Source organism: Coturnix japonica, chromosome 6 (assembly GCF_054131305.1).
Source record: "Coturnix japonica strain WE chromosome 6, WE-NBRP24, whole genome shotgun sequence".
Classification (NCBI taxonomy): domain Eukaryota; kingdom Metazoa; phylum Chordata; class Aves; order Galliformes; family Phasianidae; genus Coturnix; species Coturnix japonica.
In genome coordinates this window covers 32,371,897-32,384,732 of record NC_140668.1, presented here as the reverse complement: position 1 = coordinate 32,384,732, position 12,836 = coordinate 32,371,897, and the positions used below count along the sequence as shown (strand labels likewise).

The window sequence follows — 12,836 nt, the reverse complement described above, 5'->3', positions numbered from 1 at the left end:
TTTAAGGGGCTGACCCGATCCCCCGGTGAGCCATTATAAAGGCAGGTAAGCAGCAGTGCTCAGTAAAGTGCTGAGAGCTCAGCAGGGTGCAGCTGTCCCGTTATGACTGGCCACCACAGTTGGGGATATGGGCAGGATGACGGTAGGTTATAGCATTTCCATGCTGCATCTTTCTGTCTTCCCCCATTCGTTTTGTTTCTAGAACTGTTGTCTGAGTCCTGCAGAGCTGCCTGCATCTCTACTGCAAGCATCACATATAAACAGCAGCTCATTAATTACTGGATTGACACAGGTTGCCTGCAGACGGTGGTATCTGAAAGATGCACAAACTTATTCCTGCTGCCTTTTGTTATTGCAATCATTGCTCCTAAATGCAGGGAAGCAGTGCTGAGCAGTTTTATCCTCAGGCTGCAGATCTTGCAGATGGGTCCTTTTCCAAAAAGCTGCTATGAAAATGATTAACTATCTGTCTCTCCAAAAGCAATTCTTAGAAGACTTAGTAGAGCAGTAATAGATCTTCTGATTCTGTGAAGCTGTTGGAATGTGATATCTAGGCTTCCAAAGTGAATAAAATCAAATATGTATTGTATAATTCTGGAACATGAATAAATTGTACAGATCAGTATCGGAGATCTCTTATTGAACAAATTGTGCTTTCTGATTTGACAGTCTTTAATTTAGTCATCCTCCCTTGCTTCCCGCCTACAGGACTGTGTGTCAGAGTGAGAGGATGTGTGAAACTACTGAAAGATTTGTACGGCGGTGTTTCACGCCACCTGTACCCTCTGCAGAGCGTGATGGCTGAATGACTGCTGCTGTCCAGTAGCCCATCTTTTGCATAACCTCCAGGATCCCCTCCCTTTCTCTGTTGGGCTCCTGGCAGCAGCTATTCTACAATTGCTGCAAGTCCAAAACCAACTTCACCCAAACACTGAGTGAAGCTGCTTAGTGCCAGTGGGTACCATTACATGTTCAGACATCTGGGTGCTATTAATAAAGCCACACATATGAACATGAAGCTTATAAGAAACAAATGATATTGCCTGAGCTTGTGTAACTGTGCTTAAACTCCAATCTCCTCTACAGGCAGGATGATGAAAATGTATTTTATGAAGTTAACTTGTTAGAAATTGTCCACATTTGTTTCCTGAAAATGAGCAGCAGAAGAACAGAAACACTTCTTGCACTGCTGAAGTGGAAAAAGGGGTCAGAAGTAACTCTCTGATACATAAAGGCTTTTATCATCTCAAACAGCACAACAGTGTGCCAGCTCCGGCAGGAGAGAGCAAAGTTACTAAATTGGTCTTTCGCCCTGCTCTATTGGGTTCAGCAAGTCCAGAAGTGTTCATTATCACACTGTGCTTCTTGCTCGGGGCAGAAAGATATTGTAATGGGCATGAGTGAAGGATGAAGCTGCTCCACAGATTTACTGCAATCCTAAAATGACTTTAAAAATAACTGCACAGTCAGTAGCAAAGAGGTTGAGTCATCTGCATCTAATTTGAATCACTGGAGCTTTTACATTATTTTCCCTAGGAAGAATTGGATGCTGTTTGTTTGGGGGTGTGTATGTGTGCCTACGAGTGTGCTTACACCTGTGCACACCTTGGAAGGACTTTTGAGACCTTAAAAATGTAATTACCAACTTCACAAAAGATCAGTGGTGCAAATAAACGAAGGTGCAGCAGTCTGTTGATGTGCTGTGGCTCCACCAGTGTATCTGGTATAACGTGCTGCAATCCCCCATCTAGTTGCAGGCTGTGCTAATAAAAACACAAAGCTTAGAATTTAAATGAGCTTGTCAAATGCCAAACTTTCAAGTCACAACTGCTCAGCAAGCTTTACTTCAAGCCTCATGAAATCCTGAAATAATTGTATGTGTGTAGTAGGAAAAAAATAATGGCCCTTTCTTTTCTTTGGTTTTGGAGGACCTTCGGAGTGGCACAAGTCTTATCCTATTGCCCAAGGGAACCGTCAATCACCTATTGATATAATTTCTGCAAAAGCAGTCTATGACCCTAAGCTGATGCCGCTTGTTATCTCCTATGAATCCTGTACATCCCTCAACATCTCCAACAACGGCCACTCAGTTATGGTTGAGTTTGAAGATATTGATGACAAGACAGGTGAGACTTATGCATAACCGAGTGCCTTGGAATGATATGTTACGGCTTAGAGAGGGGAATGATGAAGTGCATCCTGTGTAGTATACTTCATGCTATTTATACGTTCAGTTTAGAGCAAGGTATGCAAACAAAATCACTTATCCTTTGCTTAAGCATTATTCCTTATCTTCTCTTGAGTCTCTCTAACAGCACTCCATACCTCACAGCTGAACAGTTTCTGTATTAGGAAAAACATTTGTATTGGGAAAATCTGCCTGTTTGCTGGGGTTCCCTTTAAATACAGATCACCAGTTTTCTAGAAAGGGAATCCTTGCATATCTCCATCACTCCTAGACCACAACCAGCAGGAGAATAGGTACATACACTCCTCAGTGCGCTGCTTCCATGATAGCCCACATCAAGATGCTGGTGCTGTCTGGCTCTCTCCCCAGTTTACACCCACAAGGCTGGATAAGGGGATTATCAGAGATGAGGTCATACAGTGTAGCCATCAGAACTGTACCGCACTAGACCTATTTTTATCTGAACCAGTAGCTAACTATTAGCTTGCATTTTATTCCTTCCTCACTGGCTCATAGCAGCACAGCTTCTTTAGAAATAGCAGTCTTCAGCTTATTTTGATTTGGCTGCAGCTTGTGGATGTTGCCACTGTACATTTTTTCCTCTAGCTCTTTGCAGAAAATATAAATGAGATTACTTCTATTAATTCTACATCCACGCTAAACCTTGCTTTTACATCTGGGAGAGGAGAAGGAAGGAGGCCAATAAATGCAGGGCTGGAATAGAGACAAAGTATCTCTGATAAACAGAAGTGTGCATTTAAAAATACTCTGACTAATTTTTAACCTATCAACTGATTTCACCTTCTATTTGGGTGTGTTTATCTATCCTAGATAAATAGGATACTTGCTACTCAAAACAAGTTACTTTCTGTGAAGTGATTTGTCTGTACTGGAAACCCCTTGCAATAGGGCCAGGGGATTAAAATTCCTGCTTCTTAATTCTAACATTCCTCATCTTGAACGGACCTGAACAGTGGCCCAAATTAATGGTCAGATTTTCAAGTGTAGCTACCGAATTTGAACAGAAGACTCACGCTCACTTTCCAAAAGCTTGTTGCATAAAAATGCATTAAGATATCACCCTACAGGGAACTTTTCAATGTTTTTCTGGAAATATTATCTTAGATTGGTAACTGCTTTCATTCAGCTCTACGTTGAAGTATATCTACATCCCAGTGAACTTTATCCAGCTTTAGAAGTTTAAGAGCATTATGCATCACTGTAGATAAACTGAGAGCACAAGCAGCAATTAAGACCTCTGCCCTTTTTACATTACGTGTGTGCCATGTTTTAATGACACTTAGCAGGAAGAGGGCTGCTAGGAGAACAAGAGTTTTTAGTTGATCTGAAATGGATTTAGTGACTCGTAGCCTTGCATAAATGGTACAACAGAATTCTGATAGTAACCCAACACAGCTACATTTCTTAAAGCACTGGAACTGGTGAGGCATTTGATTAAGTTCAGCAGAACATACTGGACAGTGTGTACTTAATTTCAGACCACCACTGTGGGAAGGCCATTTTTCATGTACAGAGAACAGCTGGAACTCTGCATATGGGAGCACACACAATGCTGTAACTTGACTTTTATGTTTTTAATAAGATGTTATAGGCTGGAATGAGCTTACAAATGCTAAGTATGCTTTTTTAATTTAAAACTTTGAGTTTCTGTCTGCTGAGCAAAACTCAATTGGCTTAGTGCTTTATAAAGGTACAAGAGAATTACTATTGATAGAGTACCTATGGTCGGCATCTTAAACATTCATCTTAAGTGTTTTTTCTAAATGATGTATGAAGTTTCTCTGTATCACTTCCCTGTCTTCATAAGGTGATGTGAGATTCTAAGTGGTGTTGTGTAAAGAACAAGCTATTACATTACTTCTTTTATGGGATCAGATATTTAAAGGAGGCAGAATATAGATATCCTCTACTGGAGAGAATACTCTTTGGAGGAAATACTTAGCTGAACTGTCTACCTGATGCTCAATGTATTTAGGCTCTTCTGCACAAAAGTAGCATGTTGATGTTTTAGGTATATAGGATTTATTTTTTTTTAGTTGTCAGCTTAGGCTTTGTGTTAGAAAGGTGAAGCTGAACCATAGCGAAGTTACCATATGTTCATATGTCAAAGGTATTCTTTCAAACAAATTTATGCAATTTTGTATTATTAGCCATTCAATATTTGTTTCAAATTAATTTTTACATGAATTCAGGTGTTTCGCATGAATAAATCTAACCCTTATAAATAGCTGGATGATGTACCTCTTATATTATAAACTAGGAAAGGCACAATAGAACAAACCAGCAGCTAGCAGTTGTAAGGCTTTAGTAACAGGAAGCTAAAAACCCTGAATATTTTTTCTTTTCCTCTCTTTCTGCCTAGTGATCAGCGGCGGCCCCTTTGAGAGTCCCTTTCGGCTAAAGCAGTTCCACTTTCACTGGGGGGCAAAGCACAGCGAGGGATCAGAGCATACAATTGATGGCAAACCTTTTCCATGTGAGGTAACATTTTTTACAGGTGGGATTAATTCATGCAAGTGCTGTTGACAAATAGCTTTGCAGCAGGGTCTGGATTTCCCTCAGGATTCTGATAGTTCAGCATGGTTAAGTTAGCACAGGCCTTAATGAGAATTCCTCACACTGAAATTATTTAATCTGTTGATTGCTCTGTTTTGGAAGTCCAAACTTTTCCCCCTTCGGTGCAGCCCTTTCTCCAGGTTTCTCTGCTTGCCCTACAGCAAGGTTGTTTTGCTCACACAAGGCTACTTCTACCTCCAATGGTCCTCTGTTGTGTATTTTAGTCTGCTACACTCAACTATGTTGTTTGTGTTATGCAGACAGGAAGGATATACCGGCAAACATGATGTGGAAAAGCAGTGTATATCTCTGCTGACCTGGGACAGTTAACCTGACTACAGCTGAGGATCAGAGCCCATGAAAAGATCATGGCAGATGCCATCTATAGCTTTGAAACAGCTTCATCAGGAGGCTCCTGAGAATTTTCTGTGGAGCTGGGACAAGATATAGGCCTTTCCCATCATTATTAAACATCTCAAAACATGTATCAACAGTATTTGTCTCTGACTTATTTAATTCTAATTCATTTTCCTTTAAAGCTCCACTTAGTTCACTGGAATGCCAAGAAGTATGCAACGTTTGGAGAAGCAGCAGCAGCTCCAGATGGCTTGGCTGTAGTTGGTGTTTTCTTGGAGGTAACAATCACAAAAATAGCATGTTTACATGATGAAAAGCATTATACTGTCAAATGTTTGAGAACCATGCTACGTATTTGAGAGGTGCTTAGGGAAAACAGATGACTTACTGAAAGCAGTAACTCATTGCAAATTGCTGTTAAACCTACTTTCATAGAAATCTTGAGATTCAGATAAGAAAACAATATGCTACCTATTCAAAGTACAGTTATAGTCGTTCTTATTTAACCTGTCTATTCCATTACTGTTGTAGATTGGAAAAGAACATACTAGTATGAACAGACTCACCGATGCTTTTTACATGGTAAAATTTAAAGTAAGTTTTAAGCTGTTTAGATTTTCTTCTTTCTGGGATATCATTAAAAACAAGTAATGTATTTGAGATAAACAGAAATGGAAATCCATGCAGCACAAATCCTCCCATCACCAGAATGTCTCTGTAGTTGTATTCCTCCTTCGCAACACCTCTGCTCTCTTCACCTCCAGGCCTCAATGTCTGCCTAACCTCTGGTGCCTCCCAAGGCTGTGCTGACCCCACTGGCCTTCCAGGGGTCCTGCCTTTCAGGAAGTATTTGAAGTCAAAAGTTCCATGACTCATCAGGCTTGCTCTTACACTCAGCAAAACTATCAGTTTCCACAAAGCCTAACCTAGATCACACTGAACATTATATACGGAATGTACTTCCTACACTATTTTTGGACATTTTGTGACAAAAGCTGAATTTATGTAGAGGCCACAGTGCAAAAACATCAACTCCACCAGCCAGCAGCAGAGGTCACACTTGCCACACAACAGAAAATAGTTCTGTGTCTCCAGGCTCACACTCAGGTAATAGCTGCTATGAAGCGACTGAATCATTACATGTTCTTCTGCTGCTCCACTCCTTAGCATCCCTCTTCCTTTTTTTTTTGTTCCCAAAAGACTTTAATCTGAACTTCAAAGTCAAAAGTGTTTGTTTTTGTTGTTTTTTTTTTTTAAGAAAATAAAAAGAGAAGTTTTAAGTATTGATTGTTTTCCAGGGGACAAAAGCTCAATTTAGAAGCTTCAACCCCAAATGTCTCCTGCCTTTGAGTCTAGATTATTGGACATACCTTGGATCTTTGACAACACCACCCCTTAACGAGAGTGTAATATGGGTAGTGCTGAAAGAACCCATCAGCATTTCTGAGAAACAGGTAAATTTCTGACATTCTCCCAATTCTTTTAGGTTTTGACACTGTATATCTACAAGCAATGACTCTTGTTTTGCAGAGGGCTCAAGTTATAAGACTGTTGGTCTGTGAATAGTCGGCCTGTTCAGCATTCAGGGATTCTATTTTTTCTTTAGTACTATTTAATTCTTTGCTTAAACATATTTTAAAAACAGGTTAATGTACTGAATATTTTCTCTTGGTGTTTGTTTGTTTTCATAAACTTTAACATTGCCTTTTTAGGCAGTAAATTATCTCACTTGAATTTACAGCTGGAGAAGTTCCGCATGCTCCTCTTCACCAGTGAGGATGACCAGAAGGTCCAGATGGTAAATAACTTCCGCCCCCCTCAGCCACTTAAGGGGAGAACAGTTCGAGCTTCCTTCAAGGCCTGAAGAGAACTGATAATGGCACCGGGATATCTAAAAGCTTCCACATAAGTGACCATAAATCTGGTGTTTAGATCACTCATGGAACATGCCAGATAGCCATTTCCAGGAAGGCTCTGTACTCAAAGGGAGACAAACATTTTCTGGTGCTGTGTTTTATTTGAAACACACAATTTTAACACAGGCTTAGATCTTTTTAACTAGAACTCCTTTTAGTACAAAGAATAGATAGTGATCTGGATCATTCTCTTGGAGTTAAGATGAAACTGAAATCCTACTTTATATAAGATGAGAAATAGGTGGTAGTTATTAATGCATATGATTACATCTTCTAATGGTCTAATATGTGGTGAAACAAGAGTTAAAATTTGGGTGAACTGGACTTAATTTTTTCTTAGATTTTTCTTGTTAGTGTTTGCTGAGCTCTCTCTGACTAAGAAGATTTTTGCTATCTTTGCTGTCTATTGACACAAAGTAGGCTAGCAGCACCTAGAAAAGGTTCCATATTCACTTCATGGAGACACTGATATGAAAACCCTGTATTTCAAAATTACTATTCTAAGATACTATGGTACAGCTATTTCCACATAAGTAATGTAAATTCTCTGTGATCCAAAACAGGCCATGTTGGTTATTGCACAAGACTGTTTAGACAGAAATTATTTTAACCTATGCAACACACATAATTATAACTCCCTCATTAAGTTTGGTGAGAAGGAACATCTGTAGCAATTCAGGTATGTACATGTGGCTATCTAAATTGTTCAAATTCTACCTCAGTTAAGTGATTTGCTCTGCAATATGACCTCCTTCAGCGTCTGCCCGAAGAATGTATATGTATTTTTTCACTCTAAGGATCTTATGTGGGTAGACCTTGATTGCACTGAATGTACACTACTGCACAAATCACCCCATGGCTATGGCAATGTCAGGGATCTTATCTGTACTGAATCCTGATACATCTTCAAAATAGCCACTTTACAAAAGCCGTGTTTTTGTACTGCTGCTTCTTGCAGCTTAGTGAAAAAAATCTTCAGCCCTTTGTGTCCAGTAAAATAGTGATGTCATCTGTACCTACTGTCAATGTATTTTCAGTTGCTTTATTTCTAGGTTTCAGATATTTTACTTAATCTGTGCATTTCAGACAAATTACTGATGTCTATTGATTTTCAGCTTTTGAAATGAAGAATCAAAAGCTGTAAGTATTAAAGTAAAAACTTAAAGTAAGAGGGAGAGAGGTGGGAAGGGTGGACTAGAACACCTACAGGTGGTTCTCCTTTTTCAGAAAGGGAAACAAAAATAGTAGACATGGAGCACAGTGCAAGAGATGGAAGATTAGAGTTCTAGACCAAACTCCTACAATTTTTTTTGGCACACTGATACAAAACATTCTGTTCCTCACTTTATTCTGCGATAAAATGAAAGTAACACTAATATCTACCTCACAGGAGTACTGTGAGGGATAATTTGTTTTAAATTTGAGACTCCTATATGGAAGATGCCAGAAGAAATTAAAACCATTATAAAATGCAATGTTTTTAGCTGTATATATGGATGTAACTTGGCTAGTTTTGAAAACTGCTATTGAAAAAACTCCATTTATGTATCTTAATTTCTTTACCAAGTTAAATAAATGATACTTAAAAATCGTGTATGCATCTCTTCCTCTATTCTGAAGAGGCTCTCTCCCTCTACTGCACTGCTTTTTCTTGGACTCTCTTTACAAAGAAACAGTTTGGTATCTTCAGCTGATGCATCCATCTCAGACTAATGAATGATATGGTTGTCTGGGACTTCAGTTACACGGGCACTGATTTTGCTAGATTAGAATAATGCAAATACAGACATGTTATCCCTAAAGTTTCAGGGCATTTGTTTCACTACTCATGGTTAAAAGCTATTTTTGGCCCATGCCACAATTCTTCCTATCCTCCAGGACTAGCAGTTTCTGTTGTAGTTTATTTTTTAGGGTAACAGTTTGACATTTTCTACACCTTTAATGACTTGCCCACTGCCAGTGTTAGGTTTTTGTTATGCCTTGATATGATTCATTTCCCAATTACAAGTGACACAAAAGACCTTTTAAATGTAAAAGGTTTTTCAGAAAAACCTTACAGCTTTGAGTGCCAAATTGTTTTAATGATATGAATTAGGCCTCCTGATTGAAGTTTAACCAGTATGACTTACATATCCTTTAAACTACCAAAGCGCTGCAGCAGCAGCACTTGCTTTAACAGAGCAGGGTGCTGATCAGTATTAGCTGCATGTTCTCACTCTGAGAAACACACACGTGGTTAAGGGGGTTTGTGTACCAAAGCTAAGTTCAGTTTCTCCCAGTTGTAACCATTTGCTCCAGTAAAATAGAAAATGTATCTACAGCTTGTGCCCGTCCTGTGACCTTGAACGCAGTGCTAAGCTTCTTTAAGGGTGGCTTACTCATGAACAACAGAAGGGTAATATTTAGCTCACAAGGTTATTGTAAAAGCTTAGATATTGTAAGGAGCTTTAAATGCTGAATCCCACACGGTGTTCAGTTCCTAGAAGGTGCCTATTACACCTTGTTTTAAAAATACAATCTTATCTTATTTACAGCTTTTCTCATCGGTTTATTTTTAAAAAAACTATTGTGAAAAACTATGCTCACAGAACGGCTGAAGTTGGAAGGGACCTTAAAGTTCATTCTGTTCCAGCCTCCCTGCCATCTGGGGCCACATCCAACCTGGCCTTAAGCACCTCCAGGGTTGGGACATCCAAACTTTCTCTGGGTAACATGTGCCATCACCAAACTGCCCTCTGAGCCAATTCCTCCCTTGTGTCCAACCCCATCTCCCCTTTTAAGTTCAAAACTGCTCCCCTTTGTCCTACTGCCATCAGACTGCAATAAGTGCATCTCCCTCCTGCTTGTAAACTCCTTTCAATCACTGGAAGGCTGAAGTGAGGCATACCCGGAGCCTTCTCCAAGGGCAGCAATTAGAGCCTCCCCTCGGACGGGAGGTGCTGCGGTCCCACAGCTGCCCAGCGATAGGAAGGGGACGGAAATGAAACAGCGGTAACAGGCTGGAAATGCCACCTGGTGGCCGCCTGGTTCCTCTCCTCTCTGTTTCTTACACACGAAGTAGATTTATTTATTTATTTATTTATTAATATATATATATTTTTAAAGCTACTCAGTGACAATACAGCGGGTGAGAGGAACGGTAACTTTGACTTTGATTATTTTTAAAGTTATAGCTGGTTATAATTGAGATCCCCGTGCTGGCTCTACACATGCAGTCCTTGAAACCTCTTGATCAGATAAAAACTAATCTCACAAAACAAACTCGGCAGGCAGTTGCGTCACTTGTGATCTCTTTCTCACTGGCAGGACGGAGATATTCTCTCCCTGATAAACTTCACACTCCATTACGTTTAACTGTTTGGCTTCAATAGCTCCAGCTAAGAGTTACCTGAGTTCTTCTACCCTCTGCAAACAGGAAGGTTTGCAGGCAGTGTCAGTGATACAGCTGATGTGATCTAGCAGCGACTTGTGATGCACTTTTATGACGTGTAAACTGACCTCAGCAAAAGTATTGGTGGAAAAATGCTGAGAGGCACCTGGTCACGAGACAGGGCTCATGGTGGTGTTCAGAGGTCAGAAAGATAGAAAAGTGACCATTCCAGTAAGAAATGAAAAGACAAAAAATAAGCAAACCCAGAGATAAGCCTGAGCAAAAGAGATCTTATCTTGTACTTCAGATCAGCTCTTTTCCTCACTGAATTCCTTCTGCAGGCAAAGGTGACCCCTTCATACAGCACACTGCTGTAATGCACCTGCAATACTGGGCCTCGTTTTTCTCACTGCTTGGAATGAAACAGTAATGGATGGATTAGACCTGACGAGCTCCACCAGAACTACCACATGGCTGTGAGGCAGAGAACATTTGTACCTCTGCTGCTCCCTCTGTAATGCTGCTTGTACTACCTCTGAATTTTAATCACTGATTCCATTTCATGGTAATAGAACAGAATATTGAATGCAGGAATTCAGGAGTTCCTCTGCTGGAGGTGAAAAAGGTGTAAGTTGGAGAGGGGGAAAGGAACGTACATGGGAGTGCTTCAAACTGAGCCAGCACTGGTAAGTTACCCTCCAGAAATTTAAAGGCCCATTTACAGAGGCACAGAACCCCGGCTGAGCGTGCATTTCATGTGACAGTGGGTTTTGGCTTAATTTGAAGCAGTCTGTAAGCAAGATCTGGTAAAAATGCTGAATGTGTTGTTAAGATCCAATCACAGCAAGTATATATATGCCTTTACACTGGCCCTGTCACTTAAACTGGATAATCAATTTAACCCCTGCAACCTCATTCGTAGACACACTGCTCAGCTGCTGATGTACCAGCAGGGGTTAAATGAAGGCGAAGAGCTGGGATGACAGTTGTCCAACTGCTGCTCACTGCATTTACCTCTGTTTGTTGACATTTCTTGCAGCTTGTTTGCTTTTCTGGTGTTTGTATATTTGTTTTAGATTACATAGGAAGATCAGAGACTGGAAACTTGTTTTGTAACCAAACAGGGAATTGCAATTGCTTTAACAGGCACTGTGAAAACTAATTTTTTGCCAGTCTCATATGTGATTTTTTAAAATTATTATTATTATTACTATTATTATTATTTTGCTGATTAGAGATCTCTCCACGCAAGGCACTCATGTACCCTTTGTGAATATTCAAAATGTAATATACAGCAAATAAAAGGCAAGACATCATTCATAGGGCAAAATACACCTAGCAAACAATGATTGTTTTGCAAGGCCCTGAGCAGGAAGGTATCCAGGTGCTTTGTGGACTGAAGTTGTGCATGTTTCCCTTCAAAAAGGCAGCCCAGGAGCACCGCTGCCTCTTTGTGCCATGGCAAGTCCCAGCTCAATCTGTGCTCTTCCAGGCAAAGTCATTTGCAGGACCAATCCTCCCTGGTGTGACGGCCTCACACTCATTTCCTAAGGGCTCAGATCTGTGGCTGTTTTCTAAACTAAGTATTTCCCCCCATTTCAGGAAAATATCAGCTGAACTTTTTCTCTTCGGAATAAAATTGTGTTTTAGAGCACCATGGCAACCAAACCATTGCTTCCATGGAAATTTACAATTCTAATCAGATGTCCCTGAGGGTAAAAATACTGCAAGTCTGAGCAGTCCTGTTTCTTTCCTCACACCTCTCAGATGAGGTTTTATCACTGCTGCAATGGCACAAAAGCTAAAGAAGCTGGTGGGTTGGTGAGGGCTGACGTGGAGGCCCTCTTTAGTTCAGCAGTGTGTCAAATGATCGTTTCCACAGATGCTAAAATAATGTCCTGATTTTTCTTTTTTCTCTACAGTGACTTCCTTCTTGTTGTTTTGGTCTTCCTGTTGAAATGAAACCAAGTTTCACTGATATTCTTTAAAAACCAAACCAAAGCAGGAGCAGCCAAAGCTCAGATTTGTTATGATGGCCAAATGTCCTCCCACTGGAGACTATCTGAGGTACATGTTTACCTCACACAGGACACCTGCAATGCATTATTACCAAGAGAAATGCTTCAATACCAGCAGCCAGTAGAGTACAAAAATGAACCTGTCTTATCAAACACCTGCCTTTGCTAAATCCCTGCTACAAGCTGAGGCAGGGACCACTCCACAAATCGCACTAACTCATTCACCACCGTGCTGCAGGCCGCTCCTCGTCGTGCTCAGCGGAATTGCGAGCTCAGGCAAGAAACAGAGCGGGCACGGAAGCAGGGAGCCTGCCACGTGAGCTGCAGCCATGCTTGCTCTTATCTTACAGGGCCTGCCGCCTTCTAATGCGCTTTGTGACTTTGACAACCATCAGCCGGCGGCACCAGCC

The 12,836-nt window shown here is 40.6% G+C and overlaps 1 protein-coding gene across 1 annotated transcript; it reads left to right on the top strand.

Moving 5' to 3' along the window:
• CA7 (carbonic anhydrase 7) lies at positions 1-8,632 on the top strand. Its single transcript, XM_015874072.3, has 7 exons — positions 1-142; positions 1,929-2,126; positions 4,572-4,690; positions 5,305-5,400; positions 5,654-5,716; positions 6,421-6,576; positions 6,864-8,632. Exons 1-7 carry the CDS (start codon positions 103-105, stop codon positions 6,984-6,986), a joined length of 795 nt encoding a protein of 264 aa, XP_015729558.2. The 5' UTR covers positions 1-102; the 3' UTR covers positions 6,987-8,632.
• Positions 8,633-12,836: the final 4,204 nt, after the last annotated feature.

Coding starts and splice junctions, on each gene's coding strand:
- CA7 (XM_015874072.3), top strand. CDS start 103: ATGACTGGCCACCACAGTTGGGGATATGGGCAGGATGACG. Junction 143..1,928: donor GGGATATGGGCAGGATGACG/GTAGGTTATAGC, acceptor TTGGTTTTGGAG/GACCTTCGGAGTGGCACAAG. Junction 2,127..4,571: donor AGATATTGATGACAAGACAG/GTGAGACTTATG, acceptor CTTTCTGCCTAG/TGATCAGCGGCGGCCCCTTT.